This window comes from Strongylocentrotus purpuratus, unplaced genomic scaffold (assembly GCF_000002235.5).
Source record: "Strongylocentrotus purpuratus isolate Spur 01 unplaced genomic scaffold, Spur_5.0 spur5_scaffold_17, whole genome shotgun sequence".
NCBI lineage: Eukaryota > Metazoa > Echinodermata > Echinoidea > Camarodonta > Strongylocentrotidae > Strongylocentrotus > Strongylocentrotus purpuratus.
In genome coordinates this window covers 10596449-10616569 of record NW_022145602.1, presented here as the reverse complement: position 1 = coordinate 10616569, position 20121 = coordinate 10596449, and the positions used below count along the sequence as shown (strand labels likewise).

Here is a 20121-nt window from a genome sequence, read left to right as displayed (position 1 = left end):
AATAATAGACGAATACGTCTAAGAAACCCCTGATTATTTCATCAAAACTCAAAGCATGTATCACCTAAATATTACTGGTATCTAATTTCTTTTTAAAAAGAAGTGATAATTGATTTTCGCTCGGTAATATACCAATGCATGAACTATAACATCACCGTCACCGTGTTCGTGATTTTCACAGCTTACTGTTTACATTTTCTTTCATTTCATTTGCAGATGTGTTTGCTTCATATGTCTTAATGAGAGCAGTCTCTGGATAATTGCAAGACAATAAATATAAAGGCTTAAATGACAGTGCCTAGGTGGATTTGATAAATGTCTACGTATAACATCATTATTGTACATATCAACAGTTGAAGGAATACATGTACTTTGGGTTTAGAAGCGAAGAGACAATGTACCCATACAGTGAAATAACGTCTGACGGCTACTCACTATCTTTGAACGAAGGCAACGGTCACTCCTGCGCTTACGCCTCAGCGCACTGCCGAGGCCGAAACGACCAGGACGCTGAACGCAACGACGCCATGATCATCGGCACGAACAACGCTTCCATGACGGGATCGCTCGACAACGGCTATAGCCATCACCACCATCACCACCACCGGCACTCGCACGTCCTGGCCCCCGTCGGCGGGGCGGAGCACGGCGAGCGACGATGCTTGCTGTGGGCGTGCTCGGCATGCAAAAAGAAAAAGAAATCGAGCCTCTTCGACAAGCGGCGGGCGGCGACGCAACGGGAGAGACGGCGACTCTGCAAGGTGAACTCCGCCTTCGAGATCCTCAAACAGCGGACTTGCTCAAATCCAGAACAACGGATGCCAAAAGTGACTATTTTGAGGAATGCTATACAGTATATCGAAAGATTGCAATTGATGTTGCACGAAGCCGATGACCAGGAGGCCTATTTGAGCTCGTATGGGGGCATGGATTGCAGGGATATTGATCTATGTGATGAGGTAAGATGACAACTTTTAAAAGAATGTGATCAACAATGTATGGATTTTTTTTTCTTTCACTGAACCCTCATTATCTTCATTTTCACCTTCCTATTGACCGTCATCGTCGTCTTTGCCAATAACTTTAATAATGACCATTACATAATTAGCGCAATTTTTATACTCGCCTTTATCATGAGTATCCTCACTATCATATTTTTCGTCGTCATCGTCATCACCACCACCACCACCATCATCGATATCGACATCCCTCTCATTAACCCCATCATCACCATTACCTGTATCATCATAATATGATAACCATCATCATTGTTTTTAATAAATCTAAACCAATGCCAGCCCCATCACCACAACTACCATCAATCATCACCACCATCACCATCATCATCATCATCATCATCATCATCGTCATGAACATAAATGTGTTGACGTAATTACATCTTTCAATGAAATGAGCAAATGCACATTATACAGACGCTACTTACCTTCAGGCTTTAGCCTAATTCTTAAATTAATGTAGGAACGTACTTTTTTGAAGATCGTTAGAAGGGAAATCCTCACTGATATTAAGTTGGTTTTCATAAAGGCAAACAAAAATGATAAAAACAAGTAAGTAAAAGTTTGAGCAAAACTCGAATAAAAATAGAAAAAGTTATGAATGTTTGAAGTTGTCATTAGTAGGCTCGAATTAGCAACACTGTAACGTATCATGCGCCGCGTCTCCAATTTCCTCTGTACAGAAAATGCCATATACTTTCATTTCGATTCAATTCAATTTTATTTCCCAACTCTCTAAAAACACATCAGAAGATATACAAACAAATCAGTATAAATTAAACAATATACAAATAGAAGCATTCATTGATATGGTACTACGGAGGAAGGATGAAGGGTGGTGGGTGCGAGAGATCAGCAAAGGCCATTGGCCTGTCAAGGCTGATCCCCGTTATTACCACCCTTCAAGAGATATACATTATTAAACAAAAAAACAATAGAAAAAAAAACAATCAAACAAAAAGATAATATAACATAATCACATAAAACATAACATAATTAATTATATAAATCACATAAAAGGCAATTGGATCAAATAAAACTACTCACTATTAAGAAGATACTATTTATATTTTTTCCTGAATGCGAGAACAGTTGATGTTGCTTTTAAAACATTTGGCATCTTAGTTATTGATGACGGAATGGATTTGTTTTATACAAACATATTTGAATTATGACATTTAGGGACAATACATGAATCAAATCAATCGCAACTCCTATATCGTATATGAACTCTTTACAAAACAGGGAACTGGATGATAAGTGACAACATCGACAACTTTATGTGCATCATCAAATCCATTAAAATTTGTCATAAACTAAACCTAATAAAATCTTAATAGCCTTGCGCGTTTTTTTATGTGTGAACAAAAAAAAATTCATACTACGTAATTACCATCTGTGGCATGTACATTTGCAATGCAATAGCGTATTTAAATTGCCCATCAGTTGATTGACTAAAATAATTTGTGATCATATTCATTGATTATTGATATGATTAAACACGTAAGTGATGAGAAAGGGGTTAATTTCTTAAATGGCATTTTGCTAGGTGATCTTGTTCTAACATTTAATGAAAGCTTCTTTGCCTTTTAGATGGAATTAAAACATTATGAAACGATATATTGAATACAAGAATCTTTCTGTCAGCGATTAAGTTTGAAATTCCGATTTCTTATATAGCTGTTACCAGGATGCTGGCGTGGTTAGTTGGTGTTATAAGATGATGAAGCGGATCCTGATCAAGTGATTGATCCAAATACATCAATCAACCTATTTACTGTTGGATCTCTATTTGTTATTATTATTATTATTATTATTATCATTATTATTATTATTATAAGTATTATCATTATCATTATTAGTACATGTATTTTTATTATTATTATTATTATTATTATTATTATTATTATTATTATTATTATTATTATTATTACTTTGAATATTTGGGTCAATCGCTTCGATCCCCATTAAAACCTTGTCCACTTTTCCCGGTCAAAATATATTTATGTAATTCCAAGATGCACACAATATCATTGCTTTATCTTCTTTTATTCATAAAGAAATATTACAATAAATTGAGATGTGTTATTGATATAATTACCATATTCAATTTTTAACAAAACAAGAAAATCAATATATGGACCTACGCGTAAACATAATACTAACTAGGCATGACCGCAATGTAAAGTGCACCGTTTAGTTCTATATCACTACGATTACAAACCAAGAAGTGCATTTGTATGTCATGAACTTTTGTCCTGCAGTAATTCTACAGGGTGTTTCAATAAACCGTCCCTTCTAAATACAACGTACTTCCAAGAAAGAAAAAAAAGGAAACTTGTCATGTCAAGAATAAATTTGATTTTGTCCATGTAAGGATAGAATAATTCCTTACACTACGAAGGCCAATTTTTTTTAAAAAGATTATTATATATATACATTAAATAGATTATGAGCTTTTTTCGAACTGATAATAATTTTCCTCATGTTGTATACTTTTCCTCCCGATGGTCATGTAACTGTTATTACACCAGCAATGTTAGGTTCACTTTAATAGCAAGGAAGCATCTCTTTAAGTGTGTACGCACTTAACGAGGATCGAACTCAGGACCTTTTGAATAAGAGTCACAAGCAGTTACCTTCACCTAAATCTATAGCTCTATTATGCATTTATAAACTTGCACCCTTTTTTTACGAGGCACCTTGTACCTTGTGAGACGTATCGAACCCTCGGCAGACAACTCCCGCCCAAAATAGGAATGCTATTATGAAGATGTTTTCTTAAGATGCCTGTCTTGTCGTATCTTCTAGAAACTTTGCGTCCTTCAGCTAGCAATGCTCGATGTGTATGCATCGAGTAAAATAGGTACATGGCGATGAGCTGGAGATCCTTGTCATATGTTAGCATTGAAGTTTTTTTTTGCTTCACTAATCTTGACATTGGTAACATGCTCCAGTGTATACCTTTACCATTATAGAATTAGCAAAACGAATATTACATTCCTGATAAATATGTAATTATAACTTCAGTCTTATTCAACTAATAGTAAAAATTCTTATTTGACTTGATCATTTGGCAAATGGGTTTAAATTTTCCAACTAATCAGAATTGTTAAATCATTCGGAGTAGTAGAAGTAGTATTCCGCTCTATTGAAGAAACAAAATACATTTATATAATATAAATCAATTCAGCCGTACGAGGCACGACACGGATGGCCTTCCATCTTGTCAAGAAATATACAAATATGATAACAAAAAATTAGAAAACAAAAACAAAAACAAAGACACACACATATATATATATTATATATATATATATAATCATGAAATACAGCATAGCCTTCAAATATTTCGCGATACAGGATCATGCTGATTATGGTATCGTATTTACCGGTCAAGTTCACTTACAAATCGCTAAACCTGAAGTTAATCCCCGTCTGCACTGGTCTGGCCTTGGGGTAGTCCTCCGTTCGTGGTCACTTACAGGTGATTATCTCATCAAATCAGCTCTCAATTAACATAAGAAAAAGGGAATCATGGGGGACCAACGGTCACCGATTGACATTTTTTGATATATAGAGGGCGCAAGTAGCTATAAGTAGTACAGTGGGACTTTAAAGGAAGACAGTGCCCCCTGGCCAGCCAGCTAGCCTGGAGGACAGGTTTGCATCCGCCAGGTCCAGGATCTTCTCGAGCCGGTGTCGAAGGATGAAATGCTAAACCGGCAAGGTGTTGTCCCCGTCGTGCTGTTTGTTTATCTCGACCCGAGCCAGAGCACTCTCAAGTACTCGTACAGACCATGGATTATGATATTCATGTACGTCTTCCAGAGGAAAGTGCAGATGATCCCCTCTTTGCTTAAAGGGTAGATCATGTTCTCTGGGAGACACCTTTAAAATAGAGAAAATATTGGGTGAACGTCGTTGTTCAACCAGGGATAGGCCAGGTTCCCATAGAGACACCTTTAAACTAGAGGAAATATTGGGCGAAGTTTGATGTATTACCAGGGGCCCGTTTCATAAAACTTTTTATGAATAACAAATGCTGAATTTCTATGACAAATTTGCGCTCAGCCAATCAGATGCCATGATTTCAGTAGCTTATAGCAGTAGCTTGTAACTTGTTATTGATATCAAGTTTGCTCTCAGCCAATCAGATGCCATGATTTCAGTAGCTTATAGCAGTAGCTTGTAACTTGTTATTGATATCAAGTTTTATGAAACAGGGTCCAGGGGCGGTTTCTGAAGGTGGGTTCTGACAAGCTAAATTATGAAGGGCCGCCTAAATAATGTTTCACTTTCTAATCTCCTTTTTATTTAATTCCTTTTCTCAAGCCAGATTGTACGGATAATTGTTTCGGTTTGAATTGTAAAAATGGGCAAACTTCTCTCGTATCTACTTCAGGTACGTCACGGGGGTTTTGAAAAAGGGGTATTGGCTGGTTGTGTCCCCTAAATCGTTTAATGTTGACAAGTGCCCAACCAAAGTACGGGCAGAATTTGGCAATGAGTTGTGCCAAAATGCTAATAATTTAAGAAAATGGAGAACGTGATCATTACCTCCATGTGCACTTTTTGTTTTTATACGGGTTGGCCTTCAAGATTAACTGTCTCTAAAACAAGACTCAGGCGGTCCATGATCCGACATTCGTTCGTCCCGGTGGCAATTAACTATTTGACTAACATATTTAGTTTGTATGCATATTTATTTTTAAAAAGTTTGTTGACAACCTGAAAACTTGCCTGAGGCTTGCCCGTAATAGCACCAGATAATGTATGCACATTGGATTTCAAGTATTGTAGTTCATTAATTGATAGCAGGTTAATAAATATTTCATCACTTTTAAAGTCCCCAGGAAAGAAATATCCATAACGTTGAATATATTAGTATACCGATCTATTGCTCAAGGCCCGGCTTTATTTCGTCAAAGATGTACGGACAATATTGCTACTAGACTTTAGATTGAGCTAGGATTAGCAAGTGGGGTAGAAGTTCCGAGTTCGGTCGGTGTAGGAAATTGACCGAGGACATTGACAAGGGTTCTACTTTGCTGTGGTCTCATTGAAAATATCAAAAAAAAAATTAATAGCGCAAATAAAAAATAAACTAAAGAGGATGACAATGACCGAACCCAATTGCATATTAATTAATGGGTGACTACAAACAATTAAGGACGAAAAGGAAATGCTTTTTTTTCTCCCATCCACCAGACTAATTAAGGATAAAAAAGCAAGAACGAAGATTATGAATATCAACAAAAAAGGGAACAAAAGCGAAATACAGACCACTTAGCCCGTTACCGCGTACAGGTGTGCTGGTAGTAAATACCCCCTCTTACCGGTGGGGTGCAGCAACTAACCCCCTTGGGGTAAACCATACCTGATCTCTTAGGATTGACAGGGGGGTTGGTATTTCTTTCTTAATCTAGTAAGACTGATCCGCGGAAAACGGCGGCTTCCGCGGACTTTACAGGTACGTGGCCGGACTTGTGCAAAATGTCGTTGAAATTGAAGTCCTCCACAAGGAACACTGGACAGCATTCTCGTCCACTTGAAGTAGAAGAACAAATCCTCTCTTTTCTATGATTTGAATGCAAATTTTAATGACGCAAGTAACCAACAATCACTTGGAGCTAAGTTATAGATCATTTATGTGGCTACGCGTCGAAAATGGGACGTAAAAAATCCCCCCCCCCTCTCATAAAGGAAACATAAAAAAAGAAAAATGTAAAGACATTTTTCAATTTTTCGAGACGCAACTGTGAAGCCGTGAAGTCATATTGCCATGAGCATAGTGAAATTGTAGCTATTGATAATTCTGACAATAAGTTTGAAATAAATAGTTAAAAAAAGACAATTATCATTATTTTGTTATACCTAATTTTACTATACCATTGTGGTCTGTTTAGGCAGGCTTTCATTTTGATTTGCAACGTCATGTCACTCAGTGGCATACGGGATTGTGTGAGAGTATGGATTTGTGAATGTTATGTCCTTTTCGGCAGTGTTTCGCTTGCTAATTTACTTTGAAGAAAGAAAAAACAACAGTAACAGGTATTCACAAACTGGGACACTTTCTTTAAGATAAGGCTCGTTTTCCTCATCGACACAATTTCAAGGCCGCGGTTTGCCACCGCGGTGAGTAACTTTCGAGCGGCTTGAAGAGAGCCTAACGGAGGTGTGAAGTGGCAGGTCGCATTTGATCCCTCCGAAGATGGACATGGCGTTCATATACTCGTGGTATTTCGGGAGGGGTGGAGAGAGAGAAAGGGCAGGACATTGTATCTAGAGTGATGTTGTTTCGCCGTCATGCGAGAAAATTCCGCCATTGTTTCCAAAATAATTCGGGAGGAAAATATTTCACACCTTGTAATTTCCGTTCCAATCTCCTTCACCCTTCAATCCCTCTTCTTCTCTCCTCCTAGCATGATTTTGAGAGATGGAGAGTGAGAGAGTAAGAGATAGAGAGAGAGAGAGAGAGAGAGAGAGAGAGGGGAGAGAGAGAGAGAGAGAGAGAGACAGACAGACAGTGATACATCGAGATGGGAGACTGAGAACGCAAGGCAGAGTGAGAGTGTGAGAAAAGGAGAAAGAGATAGAGAGAGAGAGAGAGAGAGAGAGAGAGAGAGAGAGAGAGAGATGGGGCGGGGTTTAATCATCGTGATCATCTTCGAGATTTAGCCGTTTGACCTAGAAGATGAAGGAGGAGGAGAATAAGGAGGAGAAGGAGAATGAGAAGAAGAAGGAAGGGGAGAGAAAGACACGGAGAAGAAGAAGAACTTAGGAAAAGGATCAGGAGAAGAAGAGAAAGAAGAAGAAATTAGAACTATGGTCTATTGTATTGATTTATAGGTCTAGTTTATGGGAGAAAGACAATGTTTTGTTTTTTGCTGCTTGAAACTGTTTAACGATTCTATTAACTACTCTATCTGAGTATAATCTTACACAATAGTTAACTTTAACAGCCAAGATTGTTTAGATCACAATGTTTATTATGTCTCGTTTTAGATGAACTAAAAGCCTAAACGAAATGTAAAATCATTAAATATTTATCGTTCTTAATCCTTTCCAGAATAACTCCCTACTAATGCGTGTAATTTTATAGCTATACCCGGTTCGCATTGTCCACATTGTGTGTAACATGTCTAATATAGGCTTTCCTTTTTTCTCATCTCAATCACATGGTTTTGTTTGGTTTCGAAAGAAAATGAGTACTTCCTCTACCAATACCATGCATTATGTTTCTTTTCTTCTTTTCTTTCCTCTCATTGGGAGTGAGAGAAAGAAAGAGAGCGAGTGAGAGAAAGAGGGGGAGACAAAGAGAGTGAGAGAAAAAGAGGGGCAAAGAGAATCTGCCACGATCCCCTTCTAAATAAAAAAAATGATTGATCTTCGTAAGCTTTATTGAATTCATTCAATGAATTCGAAAATGCCATACAATGTATTGAATATACTTCCTTATAGTCTTTGATGAATCCCGTCTACATTTTTTCTTCTTCAGATAAGGCACGGAGGAGGCATGATGAATGGAGGGAATCATCCGAGTCTTGGGCATGAGACTAGCTGTAGAAGAGGTGAGATAGACATGTCTATTGAACACATTTTATTTGTTTAATTCAATTTCTTCTTCTTTTTTCTTCTTCTTCTCCTTCTTCTACTTCTTCTTCTTTTCATTATTATCATTAGTAGTAGTATAGTATCAATATTGTCAGCATTATCGTACTACTCTATACCACTACTACGAGTACTACTACTACTACTACTACTACTATACTACTACTAATACTACTAGTACTACTACTACTACTACTACTACTACTACCACCACTCCTTCTACTACTACTACTACTACTACTACTACTACTACTACTACTACTACTACTACTACTACTACTACTATTACTACTATTTGTATTACTTCTCCTGCTACTAGCATGACTATCATCAGTTCTTCACTCTACAGTAGCCGTGACCATGTAATAAAAGACATAACTGCTACACAAATAGTACTTTTCTTTAATCATTTCATATATGGTTCTTTGACAGATTTCGAGAGGGGGGGGGGGAGCGGGGCTTTGGTTTATTTTTCACTTCATGTTTATTCGTCGAAAGGATACTCATCGCCATTGCTTTATTGTGATTAATGTTATCCTGTATGGGATCCAATGTTATGCCAGCTTGCAAGCGATAGAAAGGGGGCAACCGTCACAGCAATATAATAATTTCCCCAAATATTACGACTTGTCCTTGGGACCCGACACTTTCCCCGGGGACGAGGTTGCTGTCATTGTCGGATACCATAGCTCATGAATCAAACCGAGCGCGATGTGGCTGCGCTGCCGAGGTGATATACGACAAGGTAGTGGAGGAGACACCCGGGCGCCGTGGGGTGCTGGCGTTGTAGCATGCCGCTCGATCCCAAGGCCCACGGTCTTTTATTTTCTTCCATATTTCCCGAATGACATTCGTAATCATTCTTCTCTTGATGTTGCGTGAGAGACTCAAATTATGCTTCACGAATCAACGGAAGTATTTTTTTTTTCTTTATCAATAAAACTTATGTCATGTTTATGTTTTTGGATGGGTATTTCGTTTTGTACTTTCCATTTCATATTTGAATGTAAGCTTGAAATGTCATAAACTAAGCTTACATCTATTAACGGTGAAAATACGATAATATGACGGGGTGGGGGAGGGGTGGCAAAAAAGATCTACGCATAAAGATGGGTGTAGGACCATGTTTACCCACAGGCTTTCGTTGACTGGTCTGAAAAGGCCATATGCAAATGCCTACTGCATTCTATAGAATCCTTTAAAAATGGTGAATAAGAGATAATTCATTCGCAATGCATTAGTATGCATACAAGTACACTAAACGCAAGGCTAGCCAATCGACCCGACAAGGTTTCTAACACACGTACAGTATAACGTATTTTGATTGGTCGATCTGCATAACCATTTTGAACTTCTGTCCAATCGCAGCCTCGTTATCACAGGATTCAATATCTGCCTGTGTATAGGCCACAATGCATGAGCCATGGCTTTAATATGTATCCTGGTAAGTTTATGTCTTGGCTTTTCCACAAAAGGGAAATAGGGATAGGCAAAACAGACAGAAAGTGACTAATAAGCGAAGAATGTGTAGAATTTTGATCAAAGTTACCGAATACAAGTTTATAACTCTAAATAAATTGTCATCAATAATCACCACACCATTAATGTATTACGGGTACTTTAGCATTAGCGATAGCTGTGCATTACTAATGTAATTTTGCTTATCTGTTTAAATTTACATTAAATGTTGTAGCACATTTGATGTACTTAATAGTCAGGGTTCGCAGGTATCAAGCTTTGCTTATCTTGTAGCCCTGGCCAGTTCTGTTTAAAATAAGTTTATATTTCTACAGGATGTATGTATTAATGTATACCGATTGTTTAATCTATTCAGATTACCTGAACAATCAAAGATGAAATGAAATAAAAGATTACAATCTAGACATTTGTCAATTCAAAGTGCGAAATGTCGCTTCCAATCCCCCTTCCCTTTAGGAAGGGCCCTCTAAATAGGAACCGTGTTGGGCTAAAATAATGTTGCTCCATTGTAAAAAAAAAACGTTACTCCCAACGGGACCCGTCATGCCGCCACCCGAACATTAAAAGCTTCCTATTCCTGGGGAGATTTGGGGGGAATGTGAACAAATACGGACTGGAAACATATTTGCCACTTAAAGATAAAAAGTTGAACATTGTTCATGCAATTTTAAGGGAAACTTCGAAAACAATTTGGAAGGGTTGATAATGTGGTACATCATGAATGGGTGTATATTATGAGGCTTTGTAATGATCGACAAAAATGAAAATCAATCGTCCGAGTATTAATTATTGTTAAAAATTGCATACACTGTACAAAGGAATTGATCTATGGGACTACATTCACATATAACACGAGGTTTCACTCGATCTTCACCATGAGGGGCGAATTTCGTCTTCGCTTCAACTATGATATTATTTCAAAGTTCCATGAAAACATTGAGAAAGCTCACGTATTGTTATATATTTTTCAATTCAATTCAATTCAATTCAAATAATTGTATTTCCACAACTCAAAATCCTTTCATAAAATAAATATCAAAAACATTTGCAATAGAACATAGATATGTTAGCATATCATAAATTGAGTCGAATTTGTAAGGAAAAGAGAAATCCACTAAAAATCAGAGCTTATAGTTATATTTGTGTGGCTTACAAGAAATAAAAAATTGGAAGTGGACAAATATATTTGGAAAACCATCTTTTGACTCTTTAATATCTCAGTCTTGCATTTTCACTCGGGCGAACTTGAAAAATGAAATTATAGCATCCTTGAAGCGTTTACTGGTATAAAGTGCACGAACCCATGCGGGCTTTCCCTCTGGAATTGACGAGGCAGACGGTCCCCTGGGGTCGGGGGATATAGGCCTATTGCATGGCGGGGAGGAGGATTGGGGTGGGGTGGGGGATGGGTGGGATGGGGGGGGGGGGCAAGGTCGTCAGCTACAAACTGTTGTGACACTCCCATTTAACAACACAAGGAAATGTATTTAGCATTCCGTACCTCCATGCTAGGTCACGTGGTATCATGGCACCTTATGAAACAAGTCCTAGTAATGTTTTTGAAGGTAACCTTAACTGTCATTTGAAATTTAAATTGAAACGGCCTTAATCTGTAACAATTTGAAGTTTTTGTTTCTTGAATACACATACGTTTAATTATAAACGTGTTCTAGTCAACCCTAATATCATTGCAAAGTAACTAGTACCGGTAGTAGTTTTAAACTTATTTCATAAGTATTGTCGTCATCCTCGTAATCTTGTCTCGCATTGCATTCTGCTAATTTTCCAACAGGTATTTTCAAAAATAACATAACATCAGCCTTGAATTTGGTATTGAAATATTCCTCCTTGAAATAATATGTAATGCAGTGCCCCTAAAAATTGTTTGAGTGGTGGGGGGGGGGTGGGGGATCAACTGGTCAATTCATTTTCTGGATGTGTTTTCTGGTTTGATAGTTGATCATGTCGAATGCCAATTCATCATTATACTGTCTGAATCAGTTTTCTATCTCATCCTTGTTTTCCCCCAGACCAAAATATTTCATCATCATCATCATCATTATCATGACCGCTCACAGTCAACCCCGCCGCCAACTAACGAAATATGCGAGCGGTTCGTTCGCCTCAAGGGCAGGCTGAACTCTGGGGCCGGAGAGCGAGCAATGTCCGTAGCCTTAAAACCTTGCGAGGGAGATTGGAAAATGTACGATGAAAGCGAAGCCGAAATCTAAATGGCTCTCTCGAGGGTGATGCAAAAAGAACTGTAACGGATGTTGTTTTATGGTCATCATTGAGGGGATGAAGGGTATATTCAGGGCGTTTTCGTTGGTAAGGGGGTTAGATACCACAATAAGTTAATGCATGTGCGGACATCTGTATAGGGTATACATTCGCTAAATAAGATGGCCAATACATATTTGTATTATTCGTATTTGGATACAATATAGGCCCTAGGCATAGGTGCATATATGCCTATAATGGCGGTATAACATGTATGTGCACGAATTTCTCTCTTTGTCCTTAAACTTAGTTGAACGCCCCCCCCCCCCCCCCGTTATTTCCCGTCCAGAAAAGGTTCATACTATAAAAACGTGCTAAATAAATATAAATATACTCCAAAGTCTCCATTATAATCGTGATATGGGAACGAATTTCTCTCCTTGTCCATTTATTTTGTCCGATATTTCTCCTCCCCACCCTCTCTTTCTCGCAAACACACTCACGCGCACTCACGCACACTCACGCACACACCTTCTTCTGAATAAATATACATATAATCAAAAGTCTCCATTATATTCGTGATATATGAACGAATTTATCTCCTTGTCCATTTATTATATCGGAGGTTCCTCCTCCCCCCTCTCTCTCTCTCTCTCTCTCTCTCTCTCTCTCTCTCTCTCTCTCTCTCTCTCTCTCTTTCGCATACAAAAACTCACGCACACACCTTCGTCACCCCCCCCCCCCTTCCACCTCTTCCTTCGTCATTTTCACCCTGTCCTTTCCGGTTCTTCATCGCGGTAAACACAGCCAGAAAAGTCATTCTGGAAGCCCCCTCTTGGGTTGCCTAAATCCAACCAATTTAGGCAAAGAAAACAAAGATGTGTGATGCGGAATCTTGGTATGACATCAACACGCCAGGATTGTGAGCTCAAAACCTAGGCCCAGTGTCGGACAAAATCAAGATGGAAGGAATTTTATGTCCCATTTCACCCCATTTTTCGTTTGTCAACCTCATTTAATTTTCAAAAAATGTGAGAAATGAAATTTAGAAAAACCACATTCACGACAACGCGAAATATTAAGGCAAATATCTGAAATACATTGCGGTATAATTTCATTTGTATGCGGTTTTATGGTTTCGGTGAATCATTTCCAACATAATCGACAATAGTATAACAAAGTTGCTGATATTTATTTATAACTGTTTTTTCAGTAATTTTACAACAAGCTTCAAACTGAAGCTTCAAACTATATGGGACATCACACTGTTATGTTTGTGAAACAAAACAAAATAGAAATAAAACGATATGCATTTAGGCATAGTTCAATTATTATTTACGAGAGTCAGGCAAGCGATTCAAGGCAACTTTATGCAATATAATATATCATGAAGACAAATAATAAAAGTTAAAGGGGACATTGATTTTTAAAAACGATGTGCTCAAGATTAAGTTTTCTGGCATTATATGTATTGAAATGCAAAAGTCTCGATTTATTAATGGTATTGTAGAATATCGGATTGATCAAAAGGAAGATAACATATATATATTTTTTTTAGTTTGTCTCCTAAGATTCCTAAGAAAAAGGAAGTTCCGCCACTTATTGAATACCAGAACTTAGAAATATACAGGCCTCAATAATTATGGACCAATGACATAGTGCAGATCGACTAGGTCGAAAGTTCGGACGGACCTAATTTCATATGACATTAACCTGTAGTCCCACTTAACACAAAGGTGGAAAAAAAAAGCCTTCTCCTTTTCGGCATCTTATCCTCCACCTTTCGGAATCTAAAGTCTTGAAAATAGAAGTTAGAAAGGGAAGAAAAGAGAACAAAACAAATAAGGAAAGGTGTTAAGTCCTCTTGCCGTCCTCCGGTGCGGAAAAGAATTGCGAAACTGTCAAACTTGGGAGCCATTCAGGGGCCTTTGTTGGTAAATTCTACCATGGGTCAAATCTTATGATCAACAGAGAGAAAAAAAAAAAAAGTAAGAATAGAAAAAGCAAATTGAATGCTGAAAACGGATAGGAAACCTACTGTTCTCGAGTCAATGCACTATTGATTATTATTTTTTTGATTTGATTTGATTCGGTTTATTGAAATAAAAGAACATGCAGCTGGGAAGCTGAAATAATTCAATTTACAAAGTCAATATACAACACAATAAACGAACAAAATATGAATGACTAAAACGTACGACTATAAATTATGCAAAATGAGAATCAAATATTACATCAATTATGGACTAATTAACGCCTAGTTCGATTTGCATAATTATTTGAAGTTGTTATTTTGTACACTTTCTAGTCGTCACCCTATTCCCATTTATTCATTCACCCAGCTGTCTAAATTGCTGTTAGTTACAGTTTGTTTTATCTAATATTTACCAAAATTGTCAGCTGTTTGCACTGTTTTCCTTGCCTCGCCTTATGTTGCACTGTTTTATAGCCCTAACAGTTCCGAGACACACATTTCGCTCTTTTAAAATTTCCCTTTTCTCATCTTTACTCTCCCCCCCCCCCCCCTGTTGTCACTTTCTTCCTCTCTCTCCTATAATTAGTCAACTAAACTTATTCGGTGCCTTTAGATTTGAATTATGTGCATTATGTGTTGGCAATTTTGGTGCACCACCATCAATTTTAAGACGCATGCCGTAATTACCTCTCCAGTTTTCGTTAAATGACTTCTCCCATCCTCTCGAGAAGGGGTTGCTCTCAAGACTCAACATCCCACTTACGGAATCTTCACCCCCCCCCCCCCTTCACTTCTCCATCCCCTCTTCAGTAGCTCGTGTGTGTTCCATAGCTTCAGGCTGGGTCTCTACACGGGTGATGACGTTCTCTATTTAGGTAACGTCGAGAGATGGGGATGACACTCCACCGCGGCGTATCCAGACATTTTGGAAAATTAAGGGGAGAAGAGGGTGTTTGCGTCTCTTAGTATGAATGTACTTGAAGAGATGTATATCAATAGGCTTTAAAAATAATTATTTATAATGATTATTCATGTCTGAGATAGATAGATCCGAACCATGTTCTTTGTTAATGCAGAACCAGCAAATGACCCTTAGACAATCTCCAAACTTCCATGCATGCGTGATTATGAATAAAAGGCCATTTCGGGCGGCCGGTGTCGTATGTGAATTGAGATTTTTTGCATGTATGAGTTTTCTTTCGTGGTGCTTTTTGATTGATTCTCCCCCCCCCCCCTCCTTTTCAGAAATGTTTCTGCTAAATTTAGTCAAACTTCCCTTTTTTCAAAATTTCAAAAGTTGGCTTCGAATTGACGGGGGGGGGGGGGGGCAAACCCCTAGCTGCGCCCCTTCTAGAGTGGGCCTCTGAACCGTATACGTGAAGTCAAGACTGGTTGCCCTCTCGTCGTTGCACTTTCCCTTTTAGAATAACAAAATAACTCTCTGCTTCTCCCAATGGACAACGAAATGTGAAATACAGGTTCCCCAAAAATATGCAGTCTTTAGTCAATTCATTCCTGAATTCAATATGAAATGAACGTGTTTACGATTTAATTGTCTAATACTCCAAATGTTCCTCTGCTCCACGCGCTACCGATTTACATTTCATTTCCCTCCATTTCCGAATGTTTCCTTGACGATGAAACCCCATTAAACAGTTCTAAAACTATAAACAAACAAAAAAGTTACTATCATTTATCATTAAATTGAATGTTTCAAAAAACATCACAAAAATGCACTTCAAAAACGATAATACAAATAACATTAGCCAAAGATACGAAAAGTTAATTTGGGATAGGCAAGACATTTCATACGTTTGCTGAGATGTAGAAGGCAATAAGTTATGTAATTAAAACTACGTTAATGTCATTCCTACTCCAAACATGCGATATGTAGAGATTTACGTGCACTGCACATGCTAAAGAACAGAAGATTTAAAATTAGCAAACCTTCAAAACATACTCTTTTGCTACTTCAGACTTTTATCTTTAATCCAACTTTTTACACAGGTTTCATCCCTATACACCGACTTGCGTTCACGATTGACAACGTTAAAGCCACAAATTAAGCACTACTTAAGAATATAATGCAAAACCGCTATTCGTCCTGACCAGGGGCGGTCGAGCGACTTCCAAAGTGGGGGGGCACCAACAAAAAAGGGCACTTTCTGAAGAAAAAAGGGCACCTACAGTGGGAAATCTCAAAGCAAAAATATACAAATTTTTAGACATTGTTACATACCCCTGCATTGTGATTACATTATCAGGGATGATTTCAATATTTGTTTCTCTTCATACACCATACAAGATATCGCTTAAGCATCATACTTTACAGTTGGGTGGGATGTCTGAATATGCATTTACGAGCGAGCGAAGCGAGCGAGAAAAATTTTAAAGATCTGCGAGGTCGCAGTGCGAAAAATTACATCTTATAAAGAGGAAAAAAGCCAATCGTGATGGGGTTATAAGCACATTCTCATAACGGAAGACTGAAAAGACCTTTGATAACTAACATAATTATATCATCTTTAAATGCGAGCGAGCGCAGCGAGCGAACTTTGGGGGAAATTGCTCTTAGTCGCTTTAAATAAGGGGCATGTTTAATGATTTCATGAAAAGGGGACAATTATCGAAAGGGATAAGACACTTATTAGAAAAGAAAAGGTGCACGTGTCACAGTACAAAGGATAATTATAAGAGGTGAACATGAGGCATTTTTTTCATCTGAAAAGAGGCACTCACCTGATGAAAAAGAGGCGTTTACGAAAATGGGAAATAGGCATTTGTTGACGGAAAAAGGGCACCCATCAGATTTTGATAGGGGCATTTATAAGAGGTGAAAAGGGGACAGGTCCCTTATTAGAAAGGAAAAGGGGCACGTATCATTATTAAAAAGGGAATTATCAGAGGTGAAAAGAGGCACTGACCAGATATGAAAAGGGGCACTTATGAAAATGTGAAAGGGGCACTTATAATAAAGGAAAATGTGCATTTGTTAAATGAAAAGGGGGCACCGTTCAAATTTAAAAAAAGGGCCGTTATGAGAAGGGGAGGGAGCTTTTTCTTTTTAATGGGGGCACTTATTATAAGGAAAAGGGGCACTTATTAGAAAGGGAAAGCGGTAGTTATGAGAAGGGGAAGGAGCTCTCTCTTTTTAATGGGGGCACTTATCATAAGGAAAAGGGGCACTTATTAGAAAGGGAAAGCGGTAGTTATGAGAAGGGGAAGGAGCTCTCTCTTTTTAATGGGGGCACTTATCATAAGGAAAAGGGGCAATTATTAGAAAATAAAAGGGGCACATGTTAAAATTAAAGGTGTGCTCATCCGAGTTTAAAAAAGGGGTAGTTATTAAAAGGAGAAGGGGCACTTCTTACAAAGGAAAAAAGGCGCAGTTGTCAAAGTAAAAGGAGCACCTCTCAGTTTTGAATAGGGCAATTATCAGAGGTGAAGGGGGCACTTATCAAAAGTGAAAAGGGGCACTTCTCGTACCTAAAAAGAGGCACTTACTAGAGATTAAAAAGGGCACTTATTAAAGATAATTTCAAGATTTATGAGAATGGAAAATGGACATTTATTGCAAAGGAAAATGGGAACATGTCGAAGGAAAAGGGGCACGTGTCAAAAATAAAAAGGGCACTCGTCAGAGGTGAAAAGGGGGGAAGGGGCACTTTTATTTAGTAATAGGGGCACTTGTCAAAGTAAAAGGGGCACTTTTCCTATGTAAAAGGGGCACTTCTTACAAAATAAAAGGGGCACTTTTCCTATGTAAAAAGGGGCACTTTTGGGGTATCTGAAAAAGTGGGGGGGCACCGTGCCCCCCCCCCTGCCCCCCCCCGGGAGAACCGCCTCTGGTCCTGACTGATGTTTACACAGCGATTACAAAAACTACAGCGCGTGCGAGAGTGTCCAGGAGAGTGTGTAAAAATATAACGTTCCAACAGAGTCATGAACATGTACAAATTGTCGGAACAAAGGTGTTATATAATGTAAGGGCGTCGCATGCCCTAAATACTCTGTCGGATTGATTTTCAATCGCGAAAAAATACTAATTTGATGAGAGCGGAAATCAGTTCTTTCCCTGACTGGCATAAGCTACAGGATGCATTGCGCGTGCGAGAATGATAACTCACAATACATTATCAAATCTCCCTAACAATTTATTGTTTCTTCTTTTCTTTCTCATTTCAGTTAAAATCGAGGATCGAGTCTCTAGCTTGGACTCCCTCTCACTGATGGTAGATAACATCAACACACCTTGTACTTTTCCAGGAGGAAAGGAATGTCGGGACAAGGACAAGGGCGCCACCTAGGACCCCAGAAAATCTTTGGGTGAACATGTTAAAGACATTTGGACACTTTGCAGCCGGGACTTTTCTAACTCATGAATATGCATGACGAAATCAACAATTTTAAGAAACTTCTACTGTTAACAATTTATATTGGAAATCGTTCATGTCGAATGAATATGCATGAGGGAATCGACCATTTTATGTCATTTCTCTTCGCAGCTGTGGCATGCGACAACTTGTTGTCTGCAGAGAAATTCGTTTTCCTGAAGAGCTCTTTTTCTCTTTCGGGGAGAACTAAAAGTTGGACCTTTTCACCGAGAATGCAAAATGAAATGCGGTTGGCATGGTTGGTATAAACTATGTAATGTAGCTACATCAGCAACTTCATGAACGCGGCGGACGACCATGTGTGTTTTCAGCACTGTGATTTAGTCCCTATCTTCTATCTTCATTTGTTTCTAGAAAGTGTGGGGAAAGAGGGACATCGGGAGAACGGAACACAGGGTCGGTAAAATGTAAATCTTTATAGGGGAACCCTTGAGAAGACTTTTGGTGTGGGCCCTCATTTAATATCATTTAGAATATGCATTGTATCAATGTCCTCGTTTGGAATGTGCAGTGTTACACTGTCCCCGTTTGGAATATGCATTGTATCACTGTCCTCGTTTGGAATGTGCATTGTATCACTGTCCTCGTTTGGAATGTGCATTGTATCACTGCCCGAATGTTTCAAGCTGTTTTAAAAAGGATGCAGGTTGGATTTTTATTTTGTGTTGTACAAACAGGCCCCTGTTAATCTTATTTAATGTGTGGGTTGTTCACAATGACAAAGTTAACTGATTAAAGGGTTTACAAATCCGTAATATTTCAATTTTGATACAACTATTTAAGAATATTTCACGCTTACATACACTAATGCCCGTGACTTTGGAATACCTGTTCATACCTCTTTTCATGAAATGACTTTGGATACAACTTGCTAAGAATATTTAACGCTTACGTGCATTCATGCCCATGAAGATAAAAAACTTTTGTCTTACTTTTTACACATGAAATAAGTGTGAAATAGAGTTTATATCTATTCTTCTCGAAACTATTTTGATTAATCAAATAAATTTCTAAAAAGATTATATCGAGAATAAATAAATATATCACAATCACTTCATGTAAACAAGAAAGAAAAAATATTCCAACTTTATGGGCAACGGTGTAAATTCTTTATTTTGTTTTTGGCATTTTTGCAAGTTTCAGCATTTTATAATGACCTTTCTAGAATGTTTATGTTTTGAACGAAAATGTTTGCAAACTGGAATCCAATCCCGAACAAACCCAAAAAACACATGTACTCTAACTCGAATCTGTATTTATATACATATACATTTATTTGGTAATTTCCAGTCCTTTCTCGCAATATGCAATATCAAGAATGTGTTTTCTGTACCACAGACGAGTCGATGAAAACACTAAACTATATAATACAAACAGGAGATGGATAAATTGTTACTCCATCATATACATATCAAAATAACTT

At 38.0% G+C, this 20121-nt stretch overlaps 1 protein-coding gene across 1 annotated transcript; it reads left to right on the top strand.

Annotated features, from left to right (window-relative positions):
• The first annotated feature begins 220 nt into the window (after positions 1-220).
• On the top strand, positions 221-18611 carry LOC105442066 (myogenic factor 6-like). The gene is made up of 3 exons (XM_011673857.2): positions 221-959; positions 8518-8590; positions 18490-18611. The coding sequence occupies exons 1-3, from the start codon at positions 366-368 to the stop codon at positions 18609-18611; spliced, it is 789 nt and encodes a 262-aa protein (XP_011672159.2). The 5' UTR covers positions 221-365.
• The last annotated feature ends 1510 nt before the right edge of the window (positions 18612-20121 follow it).

What these genes read in the sequence shown, in the direction of transcription:
- LOC105442066 (XM_011673857.2), top strand. Translation starts at nt 366, where the DNA reads ATGTACTTTGGGTTTAGAAGCGAAGAGACAATGTACCCATACAGTGAA. An exon ending in ATATTGATCTATGTGATGAG is followed by an intron (nt 960 to 8,517) that starts GTAAGATGACAA and finishes TTTCTTCTTCAG; the next exon opens with ATAAGGCACGGAGGAGGCAT. An exon ending in TGAGACTAGCTGTAGAAGAG is followed by an intron (nt 8,591 to 18,489) that starts GTGAGATAGACA and finishes TTCTCATTTCAG; the next exon opens with TTAAAATCGAGGATCGAGTC.